The sequence below is a fragment of the Thunnus thynnus genome, chromosome 12, assembly GCF_963924715.1.
Source record: "Thunnus thynnus chromosome 12, fThuThy2.1, whole genome shotgun sequence".
NCBI lineage: Eukaryota > Metazoa > Chordata > Actinopteri > Scombriformes > Scombridae > Thunnus > Thunnus thynnus.
This window is the reverse complement of record NC_089528.1, coordinates 7,903,594-7,924,435: the sequence shown is the minus strand read 5'-3', so window position 1 is coordinate 7,924,435 and position 20,842 is coordinate 7,903,594. Positions and strand designations below refer to the sequence as shown.

At 43.0% G+C, this 20,842-nt stretch overlaps 1 protein-coding gene across 1 annotated transcript; it reads right to left on the bottom strand.

The window, feature by feature from the left end:
* Nucleotides 1–418: 418 nt before the first annotated feature.
* On the bottom strand, nt 419–19,663 carry acin1a (apoptotic chromatin condensation inducer 1a). The gene is made up of 18 exons (XM_067605066.1): nt 19,492–19,663; nt 16,660–16,725; nt 16,386–16,497; nt 16,222–16,277; nt 13,073–16,018; nt 11,739–11,894; nt 11,416–11,504; nt 7,888–7,945; nt 5,798–5,837; nt 5,367–5,509; nt 5,073–5,216; nt 4,787–4,982; nt 4,480–4,625; nt 2,651–2,758; nt 2,462–2,569; nt 2,066–2,372; nt 1,880–1,980; nt 419–1,767 (listed from the first exon to the last, which is right to left on the bottom strand). The coding sequence occupies exons 1-18, from the start codon at nt 19,627–19,629 to the stop codon at nt 1,411–1,413; spliced, it is 5,271 nt and encodes a 1,756-aa protein (XP_067461167.1). The 5' UTR covers nt 19,630–19,663; the 3' UTR covers nt 419–1,410.
* Between the last annotated feature and the right edge of the window lie 1,179 nt (nt 19,664–20,842).

Here is a 20,842-nt window from a genome sequence, read left to right as displayed (position 1 = left end):
AGATGAGTCTGGAACAAAAGAAAACACCACTTGTCATCACATCAACATGGCACCGTGGGAACATGTGGGAAAGGGACATTTTTTTTCCAGAATAGAGATTGAAAAAGTTGTTAGTATGTGCTAACTCAAATATTATTTCATTTTCTTTGTTTAACTTGGCTGCCTGAAGTAATTCTCCTTGTGTCAAATGTCATGACTGAGCGAGGCATGTGTGCTGTGACTGACACCTTGTGGATTTTAAGTGTAACTGCAGTTTTGTCTTGTAAAGTGTGTGCTTAGCTTGAAGAACTTGAGCTACTTTGCTTGGAAAATGGCTAATAATCAAGCAAACTTTTCTCATTATCAATATTCATATCGCAATAGAGAAATTATTACAAACCCCATCAGCGGAGAGAATGGAAAGACAACATCACAATAATTTCAAACTTCAATTTTTATTATTTGTACATTCACCACTGATAGGCGTACTCAAAGAAGAAAATTAAAAAAAAAAAAACAAAAACAAAAACAAACCTTTGTACTAAAATGATAAAATAACGATTAAAAAACAATATTAAAACCATTGTGAGAAAACTCATAATGCAGCCTCCCCTCTTGGGCCTGTAATGACACTACAGGGTAAGAGCACTGGAGGAAGAGGAGGAAATGGAGGGAGGAAGAAGAGAATCAATGGTAAGGACATAATCATAAGTTGTGTCAGGTGTGGCAGATGTAGATTCTCTCCCACAGAAAATCGTCTCATCTCTTAACTAAACGGCGGGAGAGAGGAACACTGCATTGCCTTAGTAGTTATTCCACACCTGTCCAAAAATACCCCAGAGCTGCCTCATTTAAAGACTTGGGTTTTTAGTAATCTTATATGTCTGTACAAAATGCCAAACACATCAATTCCAATATTTTCAGATTTACGCAAGCCTCTGCACAGAGGGATGAGTTTTTCTCTTTAGGCAGGACTGGCAAAGAGAGCCTTGGACTACATGCAGCAACAAAAGGATTCCTCATCCAAATTGCAGAGATGGCGACGACAACTGATTGCAAATCGTAATTGGCACCTACACTTTGGGGCAAATGGGGAACATCGGGAGAAATAATTCAAATTACCCAGCGTGCCATACTCCTATGCCGTCAAGACGAAAACCAAAGAAAAAGAGATGCAAACGTATAAAGAAAATATATCAAACCTCGACAGGAGCGAGACGTACAGCACTCTGGGAAACAACACTGCAAAAAATCATGGTCCCCTTTAAGCATGACTGTGTGTAGGTGTAGATGTGCTTTGAGGTGACAATTTGAGAGATGGTGACGACATCGGTTGGTCCTCTGTTGGGTCTTAGTTGTAACAAAGTACATGTAGTGAAAGGCAAATGGAAGAGGGTGGTCTCTAGGACAGTTCCATCGGCTGATTGGTCGTTAACGTCGCCTTTCTCGCGGGTCGCTGCGGCTGCGCGAGCGTCTGCCCCCACCTGCCCTGCTGCCTCCCGGCCTACGGTAGCTGTCCCTGCGTTTGTCGTTCTCCCTCTCCCTTTCCCTTTCCCTCTCCTTCTCCCTGTCCCTGTCTCTACCTCGGTCTCTGTCTCTGTCCCTCTCTCTGTCTCTGTCCTTGTCTTTCTCACCCTCACTCCGGTCTCCCGTGGTGCCGCCGCTGGCTTTCATCCTCTCCTTGCGTTCTTCTTCCCTTTTTTTCTCCTCCTCCTCCTCCTCTTGCTCCTTCCTCCGTTTCTCACGCTCCTTCATCCGTTCTGCTCTGGCAGCTTCCCGCTGAACAAACTAAAATGAAGAAAATGCACAGAGCAAGACTTGAATTAGATATCCAGGTCTTGTACTTTAAACTGGAGAGAAAGCAAACAAAAAGTAGAAACGAAAGAGATTTGTTTCTCACCTGCTCCTCTGTAAGTGGAAGCCAGTATATGCAAGGAGCTGCTTTGGTTTTTCGAAACAGGTCATCAAGCAACTTTGCAGGGGGGTCTTCAGCTGTTTTCTCTGCCAGAAAAAAAACACAGTATTAAAAAAAAGGTCTATTTCATCTAATGCACATACAGTCTGATCTCATGTCTGCATCTCTCACCCTTCTTTTCGGTCTTCTTCTCCTTACTCTTCCCCCTCTCCTTGCGTCGTCTCTCTCTGGAGCGCGACCTCCGGGGACCTCCCTCTTTCTCTTCTCCGGGTTTCCCAAACTCTCTGACCTTGTCGCGATCCCACTCCCGCTCTGCTCGGGCCCTCTCCCTGCGCTCCATTTCACGCTCGCGCTCTGCCCACTGGTCTCGCTCAGGGAGGAGGGAGGGCAGGCCCGATGCTCGACCGCGGCCGGAGCCAGGCCCCTGTTCCTCTGCTCCAGGTCTGTCGGCTGCACCCAAGCCTTTGTGGAAGTCCAGCTACAAAGCAGAGACATGCTCAGACTACAGATGGCAGAGGATTGTGGGCATAAGAGACAAAAACAGACTGAAAACTTAAAAGGTCTTACTTCATCCTGCTGGCAGAAGTCTACGCTAAGGACTTTTGGGTTGCTCTGAGGCCATTTCACTCCGTGAAGAGCTGCCCGTGTGGTGACGGCTTCCTCTGAGCTCGAGTACTAAACACAGAGAGAAGAAATTAACTCCACGAGACAGAAAAGAATCTTCCCCAGGCCAGAAGCAATCTGGTAATAACTCACAGTGACGTAGCAGTGAGACTTGATTTTGTCAATCCAGAAGCCGTCCTCCACCAGGGTACCAGTTCTGCTGAGCAATTCCTTCAGCTGCCCCAGAGTGAACGGCCTCACCTAAACAAAATATTACAAAAAGGTAATAATTTAACAAAAATAAAAGACTGCACATTGAGCTTGGTTCAATTAAAAGTAAGACTACAAATATGAAATATTTCTAAACAGATTTTTTTAGGAAGGTGACCGAGTTGTTTAGCCTGATCTTAACAGTTTGTTCCAGAAAGATACAGTGAGGTCCTCAGAGGAGATCTGGGAAAAATCAATTCTGAACTTCACTGTTAGTGGAGTGCATTTCCAGAATAATCCTGGAATCACTTAAAATCTTTATTAACAACATATCCCCAGAAGACACCACAACCAGTGTTGTCTCGAGCCAAAGCATGACATACATAGCATATGCCTCTGTGTCACACAAGAGCCACTTTGTTGCACTGGGCCTCCATCACAATGAACACAGGCAGTGTTATTTATTCTGAATCAGTTCTGCGACTACATTCTTAATCTCTGCGTGGCTCCATGTCGGGCAGATATCACTGTGTATGCTTGGGGAAGTGACTATGTCTTTATACTGCAAGGAAGAATAAGCTACACTGGTTTACGTGCCAGTATTGTCATGATACCAAAAATTATGACTTTGATACAATATCTGCCTAAATATCTCGATACCAAGACTGAAATGATACCATGGCAAAAACCTAAAACATCAGGAAAAGTAATGGAATAATATATTCAGTCTGGATGTGACACGTGAGCGCAGCTTCAGTCAACCAACATCTTTTATAGACGGGCTTTGTGGTGTCCGTGAGCTTGCCCTGACCGTCGGTTATCTAATCGACATAATGCCATTTTCGCTCCGTTTGTCTGCTTTGTCGGCAAGCCGTGGACAGTCGGCAAGAGCACTAGTACCAGCAGTCGTGCTTCTCGTTCTGTCACCATGAAAGCTGCAGCGTGCATATGAGAAAAAACAAAACAAAACATTGGCACGCCAACTAAGCCTGCAGGGAGTGGAAGCAGAACGCTGCACACGCACACTGCCCCGCTGCCGCACATCAACGCAACTCATAGCAAATATAGCTCTTATTAAAACACTGTCATTCTTAAAGTACCAGTACTGATAAATTCGGTATAGTACTGTTTTTAATGGCAGGGTATTGCAATACATTTCTAGTATCAGTATACCATGCAACACTAGTATGTGCATTGTACTGACAGAATATGTTACTCAATGCAAACTGTGTAATTTTCTTATGTTGTCGTGTTAGTTTCTGCATGACAATGGAATTCTATGGAGAAGAGGGGTAAGCTATAACACTGTGGCAACTTAAAAGTTAGGATACATGAATGGCTGTTTGATTCTTTCCATGGGATTTGTTGATAACAGTAAAGAGATAAAACAACAGCCTGATACTTTACAAAGGGTAAAATATGCTTTGTTCCTGTAAAGAGGCCATTTAGTTTCTATAAAAAGAAGCCTGGCTGTAACATCTGAGAGGCTACATAAAATTTGAACTGCCTTGAACACCAATCCAAGAGGCTGGATCAGTTTAAAGGTGGCTCAAGACAAGAAACAGCCAGTAAGAAACATGATGCCTTGTCTCATCAGGGCAACACATGCATGTAAATAGCTCCACAAAAAAAAAAAACAGTGGTCTCACCACTGGCAGCATTTCTTAAGTTATGTTTTCCATCCATGCTGCACTGTGCAGTATCAACTGATAATCAGCCCAAGCCCATTGCCAGTAAACGGTATAAAGCAGAGCAGGAAAGCGTCTCCTCACCAGGTTGCAGACGTGAACAATGTTGGAGACTTTGCCACGTGGAGGAGAAGGCTGTCGGGCCGTGCGCACAGGATCATCGATAGTGATGGAAACACCTGTTTTCTGCTGGCTGATGGAGCGACGAATGAGGGTGTCGCTGGCGGTCACTAGGATAAGGAAAGAAGAATAGTAAACACAGTATCTCCATTACAAACACAGTACTTCCAATGTAGACACACCTGACCTGAACTTTCATTAGTGTTCTCTAAGCAGCTTTTGTCAATTTTGTCCTGGAAAAACTAGCAAAAACTCAAGTTGGATCTATTACCAGTGTTGATTTCTACATCATGGCTGGTATGTGATGGTGACTGGGTTTCCATGGCTGCAGGAAAGGAGGTATCCATCTTTTCTTCATGGACACCTGTCCTTTCTCCATCTCCCTGTAGGTCATCCTCCTCTATCTCCTCACATCTGCTCCTCTTCGCCTCTTTCTGTCCATTCTCTTGGCTCTCCGAGTGCACCACCTTCAACAGAAGGAGAGATAAACTCAGACTTTCCTGAAGTAAAGACAGTTCCTGTCATTCACTGAAAAACAGTGAGAGCTGTAGATCAACCTGTGTGACAGTGCGTCGAATCTGAAGGTCCTGGTCAGAGCGCTCCCTCTCTTCATCCTCAGCCCCGGAGAGGACAGCCTCCTCTGGGTGCAGGTCCACTACTGCCTCTTGGCCTATACAGGGCCGGATGTCTGGGATCAGAGACTGAGGACAAAAAACACAGGATGGATATGAGCTTGCTACATTCAACACAGAAGACAGAGGCTGTGCAAGTGTCTCACAGTGCATCTATGCATCCACATGGGAATTCACAGCAACCAAAATGTAACATTAGTATAGCTATGGTGCAAATACCTTGAGTGAATCTGTGGTGATGCTGATGGAAGGTTTCTTGGCAGTGACCGCTGTGCTGGAGCCCCACCTCCTCTTGCGACCGGCCGCGGCCCCGGAGTCCTGCTCGCCCTCTGCACCGCCAGTGCCTGGGGACAATTTGCTGCCTGGTGAGATAACAACAACAACGAAAAAAAATCACTGAATCCACAGGCACATGGCATATTCATGTACAAGGGTACATGCACCCAACAGTCTTTTGGCCATATACTATTAAAATACAGATCTACAATCAAGCGATCCACATTATTTAAGATGCATTTGTGTTGCCATTAATCGCTTATACATCATTTTAAAAAGCTACAATAATGAAATGGAAAAAGGCACAAAACCAAAACTAATGAAGTGTTATGAATGTTGGTAAAAGGGAGAGTAAGTCAGGATGGGGTACTCACTGCTGAGAGAGATCTTACGAGCTGAGAAGGCCTTAGGTGTCTGAAACACAAGAAGATAAAAACAACCCAAGATACATGGGAGAGGTGAAAAGCAGACAATGTGGCTTGAGACAAATGGTCATCAAGGACTGGCTGGAGGGAAGGTGGAACAATAACAGGAAGTGGGACAAGTAGGGACTGAGAGTGAATGATAGAAACTGCTGTGCAACATCTTTCTCAAATTCAACGCTACTGATTGCACCAAGCTGTGTTGATTTTGTGTATTATACTGGTAGTTAACTGTGTGTCATTCATAATTAGTTAATAATCTACACCTATAGATTCCTATAGATTATAATTTGTGCTGAAGCGTATATTGTAGTTGCAGTCAGCAGATGAAAATACTGCAGTTTAAATTCCAGAGATGAAATTTTGTTGTTTTAAAACTTTGTCTCTAAAAAGACATATCAAGTCAAGTTAGTTTCACAGATGTGAAAGTCAACAAATATTATAAAACAGATGTTCAGTTCAATAATTTTGATTAAACTGATGCGGCCACAAATAAGATGCACATTTTTTTTTAAAATGCTGCTTCTCCCAGCAAGACTACAGAGAAAATGACTGGAAACTAAGCATTTTCAAAATAACTATGAAATATAACAGTGAATAAACGTCTACTTATTCCCTGGTACCACTGCCACCTGATCCTTACTGGTTTGGATATGGCCCAATCACGACTGCATGTACTGTATCTAGGCAACAAGGGTCCAATCAAAGGTGGCTGAGATGTTTGGGTGGAAATCTGAAAGCTGGTTGGCTGGCAGGATGGGTTCAATAGTTCATTGGGGTAGGGGCTTGAAATTGCTTTTGGCCAAAGCTGTCATCCTCAGGTGTTCTGACAAAAGTCCTTTTAAAGTTGTGGCAGGCTCTTATAACAACAAACAGAAACGAGTCCAATGAGTTGGAGACCAGATGATGAATGTTGACAACAGTCACTGTGCGCACAGTTGAGTTTGAGGAGCAGTAAGTTCATTTAGAGAGTCACAAGTAGCAAATCTCTGGCGATGGCTGTTCTTGAAAGGGACCTAAATGGCAAGTCCTTCTTCAGTTCGAATAAAAACTGCCCACTGCAGTCCAGATAGAAGATTTGGGTTATTTGAAAACTCGCATAGTATCCAAGAAGGGTATTTGCTGGAGAAATCCCATTCCAAGAGATTAACAAAATCCAAAATGTCCTTTGTCAACAATGTTACAGTTCACCAACACATGTCCATAATGCCCACTTTTTTGCAAGTTATTGTGGGGTAAAAATGTCTCAGAATGAAAATCTGAAAACCACTCGGTTGTTGAGAAGGTTTCGCAGCAGCCTTGTCTTGATGTGAACACACTTCCTTGCGCATCTCTTCTGCGTGCTGATTTTAAAGGTGCATGGCCAGATTAGTAGATAACATGATAAGAGAGTTGGGCCACACTGACTAGCCAACCCCTTCTTTGAATCATCTAGTCCGATCAATAGCTTGTGCCAGCCATATCCATGAAAATGAGGCAGCCTTTGTTGCCAGGGGTGTCCCTCTGCAGTGCAGCCTCGGGGGCTTATCTGTGGTCAACTCTGGATTCTTGGGGACAGTGGAACAGGTGCAGCAGTAGCAGTAGTAGTAGTAGTAGTGGCAGAGGTAGTATGCAGGTACCAATAGGGGCAATGGAAGAGGCATGAGCACCTTTATAACAAAGCAATCATTTGGGGTTTAAACATCAGCCACAGTGAGAAAATACCCTTGCTGTTTCTGCCTATGACAGTGTCAACAAAGGTTTTACAAACAGCCAAATCAAAAAATCTAACTACCTACACACATCCTACCACTTGTGAAAAGGGCAATAAGTCATCTAACGGGAATATATTTTTAAAATGTAAAGCAAAGATTTTCAACAAAGAAATTAGACATACTCAAATGACCTACAGTGTAATGTATCCAGGTTAATAAAAACTATGTGCAAATTAAAGAGATTCCACTATAATGTGCATTAAAGCTCACATGGGTTCGTCCATCTAAGTCCTCAGCTACAGACAGCTTTGAGGACCAAGATGATTCACGGTTCTTCAGCTGCCTTACCTCCTCGCTGGTCTCTGGAAGCTTCTCTGGCTCTGCCATGGCAGACTCCATCACCTGCCTGTGTAGTGTCAAAAATACATATCAGCAGGAATAGAAGAAACAGATGAGCAGACCAATAGAATGAAATTAAGAGGAAACACGTTCTCCTTCTAAATTTGTCATTAAGACAGAAATGGAAAACAGGCAATTAGAGACAGTAGGTCTCAACAAAAATAATAATAAAAAAGGTACACAAATGTAACAGAATACATGTTTTAATAGAACCAATGAAACCTGGAATGTCTAACTTCCAAACATATAAATATGTCAATACAACCTAAAATTAAACTTTCTGTATTTCAGATTTAGGAATGGTCAAAATTTAATTTTAAATCAAAATCACTATGATATGCTTTGTACATTATCGGCAGTTCTGTGAAGTACACATAATTCGTAGTAAACGGGTTAAACTTGAAAAAACACTGCTGTTCCTTTAAATCTCATGAAACTAGTGAAAGCTTTTGCATTACAATGTAACATTTACAGAAAACGGTATGCATCATTTTCCATAGACAACAAATTTCTTTAAAATGACCACAAGGCAGCATAAAAAACGTATTAAAAATCTCTGCGGGTGAAAGTGCTCACTGAGATACATAAACGGCAACCAGGTGATGCTACATTAAGAGCGCCGGCCGTATACACCTCTGCAATTTCACAAAGGCGTTGTTAATTCTGTCAACGGGGGTCAAACAAGTGAGCCGAGGAGGAGAGAGCCACCGCAGTCCTCCTTCAGACCTGCTGCGTCCGTCCGGACCGAACCAAACGCTCAGCGGCAGCTACACAATACCTGACACGTCTCATGTCACCCCCATGCGCGCGCACGTGAATACGTCCACTCATTCCGCCTAAATTAACTTGGGGGAAGTTCACAGCAAAGACAAACTGTGCTCGGTTAAAACGCAGCCAACAGACTGTGACTGCTGCTAAAAAAACACAGTGTCGCAGCGAGCCACCTCTCCTCCCTCCCTCCCTCATACCTTCCTCTCACCACAGACTACTCTTCTCTGAAAGCATTCATGTCCGCACGGCTGTCAACCACAATCTGCGACGGACAAAGCCTCGTGTGCTGTTTAGCTGAGCCCCTGTATGTTAAAAAAAAAAAAAACATAGACCGGCATCGGTAGCTAAAGCCATCGACGAAGCACGGCCATGTTGCAACGAATGAAAAAATGATCATGTATTAAAAAAAGGACCCGCATCTTCTCAGCCACACCGGCTTCAAGGCAGTCTCATCAATCGCCTGATGGGAAATTCAACACCAGGCATGTGACACTGTTTTATCACCGCTGTACTGTATTCACAAAGCATTCAGACTGCTAGACTCTGATGGAGGGGGATTATATGATGTAATGGTAGCGTTAAAGCGAGGAAACAAAGCAACATTATACAGCATACAGACCACAGAATCTGCTTTATAATAATACTCTCGATATTTGATGCCTCCAGTGTTTTTACAACTCCGTCTCTCTGCCACTGACACTAATTGTGCAATTTTCACTTATCGCAAGGCTGCATATACCTTTCACCTGTTTCTTAACTGAAGCTCTTAAACCACATCTTTAAATTACATCAATCAACCTGCAAACTTCCTTTAATCTTCAACTGTATCACTTGGACAACAGTCACCTTGTTCTGGCATTACACTGACTGGCCTACGAAACTGCTTCTGTTCAACAAGGTGCAATTTGCCAATCATCTTTTAACTTAAGTCACTCATGAATGACTACTTTCATAAACTCAGTGGTTACGTTTTCATGAAAAAGTTACAAAATTCCCCTGAAAATGCCAAACAGTTTCTATCAACTAGTGTTCTAAGAATATTGTAAAGAGACTGAAACAACAAAACATTTCATATACTGAGTACCCACAACTGTTCTTTAACTCATCAAGAAACACACTTGCTGCTCTCCATTCATTTTACTGAATTAATTTGTTTTCTCTGCACATGCACATTGTGATGTTTTTTAATGTTTCTGGTGATGTGGAAGTATGTAGGTGAGTGGCACAAATACTCTAAAGCTGCATCTTCAAAAAAAAAAAAAAAAGGGGATAAGACATTTCCATTGTGATTTCTTATCTACATAAAAACAGGAGGTGTAGATGGAAATGACAACTGTATTTAATGGGTGAGAGTATTGAAATCTAAGAGCAAAATGAAATGGTTCCCTTAGCCCAAAATAGCTGAGCACAACCCTCACTTCTTTATGAAAGTGAAATTTGAACAAACCATTCAGAACTGCCTTTGCACATGATGTCACACTGTAAACAAATAGTATAAATGTTTTCCTCATCTGTCTACTAAAGGAAGGACTCTCTGTCTGTATGTATGTCCTTCTCGGATCTCTTGAACTGTTCATCCGATCGATTCCACACTTGGCAGGTGTATGGCTGGGGACCAAAGGGAGGGCAGTGTCGAATTTGGTGCAATTTTATGTTTAATATGAATAAACTTTGAATAAACCGGCGATCCCTGTCTAGACAGAAAGCATAGCGTCAGCAGCATGTTTAGCACATCAGCAGCGAGTGACTACACAGGAGGTGTTCAGTTACATTGTTGAGCGTAGGTCACCTGCATTTTGGAAGCTCTCAGAGCCCAATACACAATGACTGTTGTTGCGCGCATTAAACGAAGGAAATAATTTCCACGGGCAGTTCAAAACCAGTTTGTCTCATACGCTCTGAGCCCATGGCAATTGTGAAGTGCCACTACAGACAAAGCACAGAGCAAACGTGGAGCAAACATACCCACTCAAATCCGAACTGAAGGCACAGAAAATAGGAACAATCTAAGAGCCCAATATGATCGATCCACTTTATTTTAAGATGCATGTTATTTTATTTTTAAATGCAGCCCTTATTCTAGACTACTTGAAATGAGAAAAGAATATGTATTTACTACTAGAGTACTCATTATTTATAACATCTGTGTATAATAGATTGTGATAGTTTCTTTCATGTTGTTGGTGTATGTACTCATTCACACCTCACATCAACTGTATTAATTCTTCTATGTACTGAAGTGGCTGGAGGCCAAGCAACTGGCCTGTTCTGAACAGGCACGTTTTGAACGGGCACTGCACTAGTAAAAAGGATAAAACCAAGTTTGTATTTTGTTAGATATGGTCTTTAAACATGTTCTGTTGAGGAAGAAGGCACCAACAACACTGATCAGTGTGATGCAGATGACCTAGGGAGGCTGTGAAACAGTGGGAAAACTGAACCACCTTTGGTGAAACTGTTTAAAAAATATGAAGAAATTAAACATTTGAAGATTACATGAAAAGTAGAACCCCCGCATGCTGAGCTGGAATAAACAGCCACTGCTCATGCTCTATGAAAGAATGCACTATTGACTAAACAGCAGATGTCAATAGAGTTTGAACATTACTAAACACCCTGTTCACAACCCGCGCACTTGGGAGTTGTAAGCCTACATTCACCTGTGTGTGTTATTCTGACACATAAACATAAGATTTAAAAGCAGACCTTTGTTTGTCCTTCTTTTCTTCCTCTTCTTCACTGTCCTTTCTCTTCCTTTTTGTCTCTTCTCTGGTTGGTGCATCAGTGAACAGTTTCTGGGGATTCAAAAGGGCAGCAAGAGGAATAAGATGTGAAAATACATGTTGGTGAAGCAGTTCATATAACACCACCCAAGGGACAAAAAAGGCCAGATGTAAAGCCATCATTTTGTACATCTGTAGTGGAACTCTTGATTTTAGGTAAAATATATAAGAATTTTTTTAAAGATGTAGTTGTCTTGTTGGAACATATACTCAAAAACATCTGGAGGTATATTATTAGCAACTGACCTCGGTGCGACTAGCTCCATCAGCAGTTGTGTTACTCTTCTCTACAGACATCTCTCTTTTGCAAGTGGAGGCTTTTGGAGTCTCCTTTACACCTTCAGCTTGAGCCTCTACAGTCACCCTGTGCTGTGGTGAGGAATCTCTTTCAGGTTTCCCTTCCTAGAAGCACAAGGGAGAAAGCAGTGAAACATTTTATGCACTGAACAAAAGATATACAAACAGCTGCTTTAAGTTTCAAACCATCTTTTGCAGAAAACCTAAACCATAGAATCAACTTCTGGTATGTCAGCGAACCTCACCAGCACTGTCAACCTACAGATCAATTTCTGGAGTAAAAGCCAGGTTGTGAAGTGTTCATTAAGTAGCAACAGTAGCTATATGGCATGTTCAGACATATGGATAGAGAAGAAATTACACCACTCATTGTCGGTTGAAGCTTTATACACAAGCAGTGGCCAGCTGCAAATATACAAAGAAGCAAAAATACACCCATGGTCAAGCCTGGTAGCGGAGAAAGTTTTACATCACACAACTGCTGAACCTGCTTATGGTACATTGAACAAAGCTGGGACCACAAACATCTTTGTTCCACTACAAAAACAGGACAGCAAAGAGGCAGTTTGTCTCTTTGTATCCATATGCCTGAATGTACTGTTACACACAAATATAAGTTTATCCCAACAAATGAACACAGCAGAAAGCAGTGGGGCGACTGCTGCGATAATGCCATTTGAGTGACAGAGTGACTTTAGGCACATAAATAAGGCGATATTATGTTAAGCTGCCTGCCGTGACACTCAAACTGCAGCCATAGAGGTCTATACGAGTGAAGAAATGTAGCTGAGACACTGCGATGCCTTCAAACCAAACGTTCCTGTTTCATGGAAAACACGCAGGGTATGTCTGCATCATAGACTGAACATGGTTGCTAATAGTTACCATGCAATTATCCAAACTGTATGGAAATTCAGCATACATCCAGCTGCTGGAAATAGCTGCATGAATGGAAGCAATGTCCTGGGGAATACTTGTCATGCCTTGATTGCACTCATGTGATCCCCGTTACAATTTTTATAATGAGATTTTCAAAAGCAGTTAGCCACACACAGTGATGATTAAATGGGAGAAATTGTGTCTATTTATGCTTAATTTAAATGAATTTGTATAGATTTTATTTCACTTTGCATTAAAACGAGTCTTTCTTTCTGTTTATTAGTGTAAAAAACTAATAAAATATTTTCTATTGTAATTCTCTTTACAACCTTAAAATATGACAAGGTTCCAAAATGTGACACTATATGTCAAAGACAAAGACATTTTACTTTTAGACTATGTACCTTTCGGCCTCTGGAAGTGGAGCAGGTTTTCTCTTGAGAAGATGAGGATGAGCCAGAGGACCCAGATGATGAGGACCCAGAGTCCGATTCGGAGGAAGAGGAATCGTTAGAGGATGATCTTTGTCTCTTGTTTTTCTCTTCCTTCTTTGCATCTCTTCCCCTTCGCTGTGCAGCATCCACTGGGCTTGAAGGACCCTTGCCTTCATCCACATCTTTAGCTTTTTTGGTGGACTCCTTAGCAGCCTGTTCCGTCGCCACTGAACCAGCTTTGTCTTTGTTCTCCGTTCCAAGGCTTGTGGCCCCTTCTTCTTTGGGACGCAGTGTGGTACTTACAGCAGTCTCCTCCTCAGACTGGCTCCTAACAGAACCCTGTGCCCCGGCGATGGCAACTTCCTGTCTTGCACTATCTTTCTGTTCGGCGAAGGGCTGGTGTCCTTCCTGCTGCCGTTCCCCGACGTTGGTGAGAGAGGAGATGGGTGAGGCCTGCGGTTGGGGGCTATCAGAGAAGGTACGGGGCCGCTTGATGACCATGGAAGTAGAGGATTGGGGCTGAGTTGGGGCTGAGTCCCTTAAGAACCGGAACTTCTTGAATGATGACTGTGGCGACAGAGGTGTTGATGACATGGGTGCACCTGCTTCTGCTGCTTGGGCTTCACTCTGGGACATTGGAGCATGGGCGTCTTCCTGCGCTCCTGCCTCTGTCGAAGACTTTCTACCTGGTCCTGTGGAGAGGGGGGGAGGAGTGGGCAGGGAGGTGAGACCAATCTCACGGCCACGTTTGGATGGAGGGAGGTGACTCTCCCTCTCCTTTTCAGCCATCCTAGCTCTCTCTTTCTCCTGTTCCAGGGCCCTCTCCTGCTCCTCCTTCTCCTTCTGCATGGCTTTCTCCCTCTCTAATCTTTCTCTCTCCCTCTCAAGTTTTTGCTGCTCTAGAACTCTCTCCCGCTCCAGCCTTTCTTTCCTCTCCTTTTCGGCTCTTTCCTTCTCCTTCCTCTCCTGTTCCAGAGCTGCCTCTCTCTCCGCCTTCTCCTTTTCCTCCCTCTCCCGTTGCAAGGCTTTTTCCCTCTCTAACCTCTCTTGCTCCAATGCCTTCTCTCTCGCAAGTCTCTCCTTTTCCTTCCTCTCAAGCTCTAACCTCTCTTTCTCTTGGGCTCTCTCCCTCTCCAACCTCTCTTGCTCTAGAGCTTTTTCTTTTTCTATTCTCTCTTGCTCTAAGGCTTTCTCTTTTTCAATTCTTTCTCGCTCTAAGGCTTTCTCTCTTTCGATTCTTTCTCGCTCTAGAGCTTTCTCTCTTTCTCTCTCCAAGGCTTTCTCTCTTTCTAGTCTCTCTTGCTCCAAGACTCTCTCTCTCTCTAGTCTTTCTTGTTCTATGGCTCTCTCCCTCTCTATTCTCTTTTGCTCCAAGGCTTTCTCCCTCTCTATTCTCTCTTGCTCCAAGGCTCTCTCCCTCTCTATTCTCTCTTGCTCCAAGGCTTTCTCCCTCTCTAACCGTTCCCTTTCCAACCTTTCCTGCTCCAAAGCCTTTTCTCTTTCAATCCTCTCCTTCTCCTTTCTCTCAGCCTCCAAAGCTCTTTCTCTCTCTAACCTCTCTTGCTCCAGAGCCTTTTCTCTCTCCTCTCGTTCCCGCTCCAAAGCCTTAGCTCTTTCTAGCTCCATTTCTTCTCTCTCACGCCTTTCCCTCTCCTCCCTTTCTCTCTGCAGACGTTCTTGCTCCAGGGCCCTCTGTCTTTCAAGTTCCTTCTGCCTCTCAAGCTCTAGAGCCCTCTCTCTTGCTAAGGCTTGCTCTCGCTCTTCCCTCTCTTTAGCCAAAGCTTGTTCCCTCTCCTGCCTCTCTCTTTCTAGAGCAAGTTCCCTCTCCAGCTGCAAAGCCTTTTCTCGTTCCTCTCTCTCTAAGGCCTGCTGTCGCTCAAATCTCTCTTGCTCCAGAGCTCTCTCTCTCTCCAGTGCAAGAGCTCTTTCCCGCTCTACCTCTAGTGCTCGTTCTTGCTCAAGTTTCCTCTGCTTCTCTTGCCTTTCCAGCTCAAGGGCCTTTTCTCTTTCTATCTCAGAGTCCCTCTCTCTGTCCCTCTCCTCTGTTGCAGTGGCCTTGAGCACACTCACAGGTACTTGAACACGGGCCGAATTTGCTCCTGTGACACCCTGGTTGGTGCCTGGAATCATGGGAAATGCCACATGGCCTGCAGTGTTGGCTGTGTGAGTGATGGCAGATACCAGACCCTCTGGAGGCCCTCTGCCAGGAAACAATGTAGCTGAAGGCAAACTGCTGTCCTGCCTATCGCCTTCCCCATTGCCGCCATGCCAACCTGCCCCAGAGAAAGCACCTTCTGACTCCATTTTACGTGCCAGAAGGGTCAATGGCCCGGGCTTGCGCTCGGCGTGTCCACTCCTCTGAGGCTCTGGGCTGCTACTGCGGCTGCCACTGCTGGAGGAACCAGAGCTGGAGGAACTGGATGAGCGCCTAGCTGGGGCTACATCTGGACTCGGGGGGCTCTGTTTAGGGGTGTCAGGCAAGGGGAATGATAACTCTGGAGGTGGGGAGGGAGGAGGGGTTGGCTGGCGGAGTTGAGGAGACAAAAGGGAAGGGATGTGTTGCTGCTGGGGTTGACAAGATGCTCCAGACCTCTCCCTGGTTGTGGGCCCTCTGGCTGGCTCTCTGATACTTCTTCTGCGAACGTTGCTGTCCCAATCCTCATCATCGCCGTCCTCTTCACCATCCTCGCTATCATCATCGTCGCTGTCAGCCGCGAAATCGCTGGATGCGGCACCCCTCTCTGGCCGGTGCTCACCACCCTGAACACGCAAGGGCACAGAGCCAGAAGCAGGAGGACCAGACATGTTTGCCTCCTGGTTCCCGTTACCCTCACCCTCATTTGCTGCACCATACAGTCCCTCTCCACCAGAGGGGCCAGGGGGCTTGTGCTGGTCAGCCAAGACTGGTGCGACATCCTGATGAGGACAGAAAGGGAGCTGAAACTTATTTTGTCACAGCATGATGCCACTTTTGTCCTATGAAAATGATCGGGCACAATTCTTACCAGCAGCGTCCTTTCAAATGTGCAACATCTTTTAGAGCATGGAGAATCTCCAGACAAAAAGATTAGAAAATGTAACTGATAAACAATATGGAAGAAAAGAAAATTATGTCTGACCTGGGCTTGAGGAGGACCTGAGGTGCTGTTATTAACTTCTGTGTGGTCTTCTTGATCTGTTTACAGAAAGTAAATAAAATTTAAAAAAAGAACATTTTGTGCCATGAACAGAGATGTGTGCAGTAAATCACTTAGCTGCACTGGAGGATTCTACCTATACTTACCATTGGTTTCATACGCCTCGCGAGCCTCTCTCTCCAGACGCTGCCTCAGGAGCTCCTGTTGCTTAGCCAGATATTGCTTGATAAAGCTGTTCTGGCTCATTTCCTCACCAATCTAAATACAGAGAGACTTTTGAAAACAGGCTGCAAGCGTTCAGGGCCACTTTCACGTACTTTTTGTAGAAGTGTACGGGAACTGTACTGATGCAGATTGTGTCATTTATACTTCAGAGATCATTGCATGGGAAGAAAATAAAATGCATCTTTGAGAACTTACCTGAGAGTTTGGCTGCAGTCCAATGTGAGCGGTGGAGGTCCTCTGCAGATTCTCCAGCATGAGAGCCTGTTATTGAGACATGGAACTTTATTAGGCATTCTCCCAGATTTGTTAGAATCGGTACTGGTGCTTTTAAACGTAAATGTATACCTGGCTTATTTATGACAACCTAGTTACTGTGTACTGTATTAATGAATCATTTTGATTATGACACAGTTTACACAGTATAATGAGTCTCTGTTTGCCCTGGCACAAAATAGATGGGACAAATATCATGCAGCATCACTGTCTCCCTTTCATAATAATTTCAGAGTTGGAGAATTCTGTTTTCATACAGTTTACAGTAGAGAATGACAGGAAACCTGCTGAGAAAGAGAGCAGGATGACATACAACAAAGTTCCCCTGGTCACAAGCAAACCAGAAACATGGTTGGTAACAGTCATGAGGGTCAAGCAGATAGGCAAGGCAACCCGCAAGCTGTAGTGACAAGCAGACCAGACTGGAAATAATGTGGGCAGGGTAACAAGCAAAAGCTGCTGAACATAACTATTTAAATTTTACAGATTTTTAATTCAACACTTTCACGGTCAGCCATGCAGCCTCCCTCCCACTCTGCTTCTCATATTCTTTCACCCAGCATGTCCATGAACAAAAATACTTTTTTAATTATAATGTTTAATAATGGTATACTGTCCATCTTGGACCAATATGACCTACATTTATGATGCTTAACATGTGGTGCAGTATAGTAAATTACGGTATGGTATTGTACACCACAGTAGTACTACTGTACTTCAGCTGCACCATAGTAGGTACCATTAGGCCTCTTTTCAAACTTTATAAAGCCAACAGGGACTTTCACCAATTAACATTAAATTACCTCCATAAATAGCTGCTATTAAGCCTATAACTGTCATTCTGTAATATTTAATTGTTCCACAGTTTTTTTAACCAAGTTTTTCTTTCTGCTGTTTGCCATGTTGTATTGTATTACCAGTATGTGTTTAGACACAGTTGATTTACAGTATCATTTGCCACTTAACTTAGGCTACCTCACCAATGCACGATCAAACTGAAGTGTCCATACAGTAACCCACATGTTTGCAGTGGATTTGGTGTGTCAGATTATGGAATTGTTTTTACAGTTCTGTAGTTTTTAATAGTGGCTGCACAAAATGAGCTTGTACAGACCAAGTTAGTGGTGATACAGGATGGAGAAGTTTAAAATATTAAAAGTGTGGAGGTTTTGAAAACTATGGTTGATTTTTTTTAAATTTATCAGTGCCACATATATAGTGTATTTTTCAATTATGCAGTCCTCCACTGAGAACTGCACACCTGCGCTTTATCCCAGGAACATGTCTCAGCTTTTCAGAAAGACATTAAAAAAAACAACTCTTGGTTAGAGAAGCCAGTGGAACAGAGGCTAGACGGCTCTCCTGACTTTCTGTTATTATTTTGGCTTTGGATGACCAGAAAGTTGTGACCATCCTCCCAGGTAGAGAGACTGGAAAGTTCGGATCAACACTGTGTATTCACAATTGTACATTAAAGTGGGACTGTGGAACTGTCAAGAAGACGTGTGCATGAGTTAGAGACAGTAAGGTTCACAGCAAGAAAAGACTGAAGCTGGGAAGCAGATAAACAATAGTAACTCTTACCTTATTGTCACGTTATTATTAAACTATGATAATATGACTTTATAATGTATTATTAATGTCTTGAGTAGTTAAACACATACAGTTAAAGAAATATGGTGTTCAATTTGGTATTTTACATTTGCATGTGTGTTACGGCTCCAGTATAACCAGACTGATGTTTAAATTTAAATGTTTTTAATTGATGATTATAATTTCTCCTTTAATCAACTTTTTTCTTCAAAGCAGGTGCTGAAATAAAGGCTTTCTAAAGGCAAGCACTCCCCAATGCAGCAAAAAATATCTATAGAAATTCACATAATTCACTTTAGTATATGTCTTTTTCTCCCTTTGACTCGAACACACAAATACACACATAGTTCAGCTAACAATGTATTATTGGGTGTTTTTTTTTTCGTCAACACTGGAAAGCAATTGTAAACACCCGTTGCTATTTTCATGGCGCAATTCAGCGGACAAATGTTAACCGGACTACACCGCTGAAAACGAAAAGAATGTCCCAACTTTCATGGCGGACGAGATAAGGTTGATTACCTGCCGCAATGTAAACAAACCGGCTCATACAGCACCTTTGGAAGCTCACAGGCCTACAACACATTTTGAGCAAATTTGAGCAAAACGGCTCCGAAACACAGCGTAATATGTCTATTCAAGTACACAGTGTTCACATTTGGAGTTAGCGTTAGCGGATAAAAACTTGTCAAGCTACTAAGTTCACTGGTGTAACGTTAACCTCCCGGCTAAACTCATGCACATCAACAGTGCTTGGGGCACACTTCCGTTAACGGTAACGTTAACAGCGGCGAGCCAGTCGCTAAAGGCCACCGCTCAACTCGCAGCATTAGCCAGGGGAGCTAACGGGCTAACAGGACAACATCACACAAACACACACTTCGAGATTACACACTAAGTTGACTGAACTCCCGCTCTTGCTGCGGTTGGTATATTAATGCACGGCGAAAACACCACTAAAACACAGTGTAGTGCAATTAGGCACACTTTCAAGTGATTAGTGATCGTTAAACTCGACAACTCTCGCTCCTACGCTGGTCGGCAGTAACGATATCGTTACTCAGTTGTCGGCCCTCGAGAGAGCATCAGCCCGTCTCATCGTTAACGTTAGCTCGCAGCCACAGTGGCCCCCCCTCCCGTATATTTTGCAGCGGAACTCACCCCTTTGAGTCTTTTAATAAGAGCATTCTTCTGCCCGCTTTTCGATAGCCCTCTCTCCTCAAGAGCAGCTTTTAAATCCGCTACACGAAGGGACTGGAGCGGTCTCCCGTCCAGCGTAACGTCTTCGAGGTCCGCCATTTTCCCTTCCTCTAGTCAGTTCCCAGCGAGAGCGACGAGCAACGCCTTCCTGCACTGACGTCATCGCCAACGACTTCCCCCTAATCAAACAAATAAAAATAAATAAATAAAATAAATAAATAACTGCTATTCCTAGTGGAAGCCTTCAGCTAATGATATTCCACTCCGTGAGGCAAGAGTTACAGGAATTGGAACCTACCTTCTTTATTAAAGGAGGAAATATTAAAAGTCACAAATGTACTAACAAACATATAAGAAATTCTACAGCAAAAGGAAAATCACTCCACGTAGGAAATTTGTGTGTAATTCCCATTTTTCTAACATTCAATGGGAAACAACACGGCTTCTCCCATATACATTTGTTATCCCCAACAAACTGAAAGATGTACATTACAAATTTGTCTGAATTTAGAAAGTGAGTCTATCCAACTTACAAACAATAAGAAATGTACGCATACAGTTAGTATGCTCCAAGAATTCTGATTTTATTGCGTACCTTTTCTGTTGCGTTATTTTTATATCATTTATTTATTTTTATTATTATTACTTTTACCCTACGTCCTGTTGCCATGTTGAATGTATCAACCATTTGAAAGTGAAGTCATGCCTGTTATGTTATCCTTATTTCACTATGGTGCCTAAGTGTTTTCTGTTGTTGTCTTAATGTCACATGTTGAGTGACGTTTTCTAAATAAATATTGTATTAACAATGAAGTGAAAGAAGTATACTTCAATATTTTACATCGATTTTACCCTTTTAAAGAAGTGCTGGAAAGATTTAAGCTAAATATCGACTATATCTGTGTTTTTTCAATCCAGACAGAGAAACAATATTACACTTGTTTTTTTTTCACTGTGATCATTCGTTCTACTGTTGCCGTATGGCAATCCTCTTTGTTGTAAATGAAGAAAGGTTTGGGGAAAAAATAAAAAAATAAAACGTTGCTCATTTTTTCACATTCACCATGGAAAACACACTTTATATGTCTTTATGCTGTATATATAGTACATAAATTATCATTTTAAATATTCTATTTAGGCGACGAAAAGCTTTGCGCAATATCTGCGCAGGTTTGATTTCCTATACAACATGGCTGAAGTTGGCTGCAACATGGCTAACTCGCTAACTGTGGACGCTTCCTGTATTTGCTTGTACTTACAGATTGCTACAGGTACGTTGAAGAAAGAATTATTGTATCAGTACTAAACGATG

Bases quoted from the DNA above. Each gene is read 5' to 3' on its own strand.
- acin1a (XM_067605066.1), bottom strand. From the start codon at position 19,629: ATGGCGGACCTCGAAGACGTTACGCTGGACGGGAGACCGCTCCAGTCC. The intron at 16,019-16,221 runs GTCAGACATAAT...TGTCCTCATCAG, and splicing joins CAGGTCCTCCTCAAGCCCAG to GATGTCGCACCAGTCTTGGC. The intron at 4,626-4,786 runs GTAATAGATCCA...TCCTTATCCTAG, and splicing joins TGATGTAGAAATCAACACTG to TGACCGCCAGCGACACCCTC.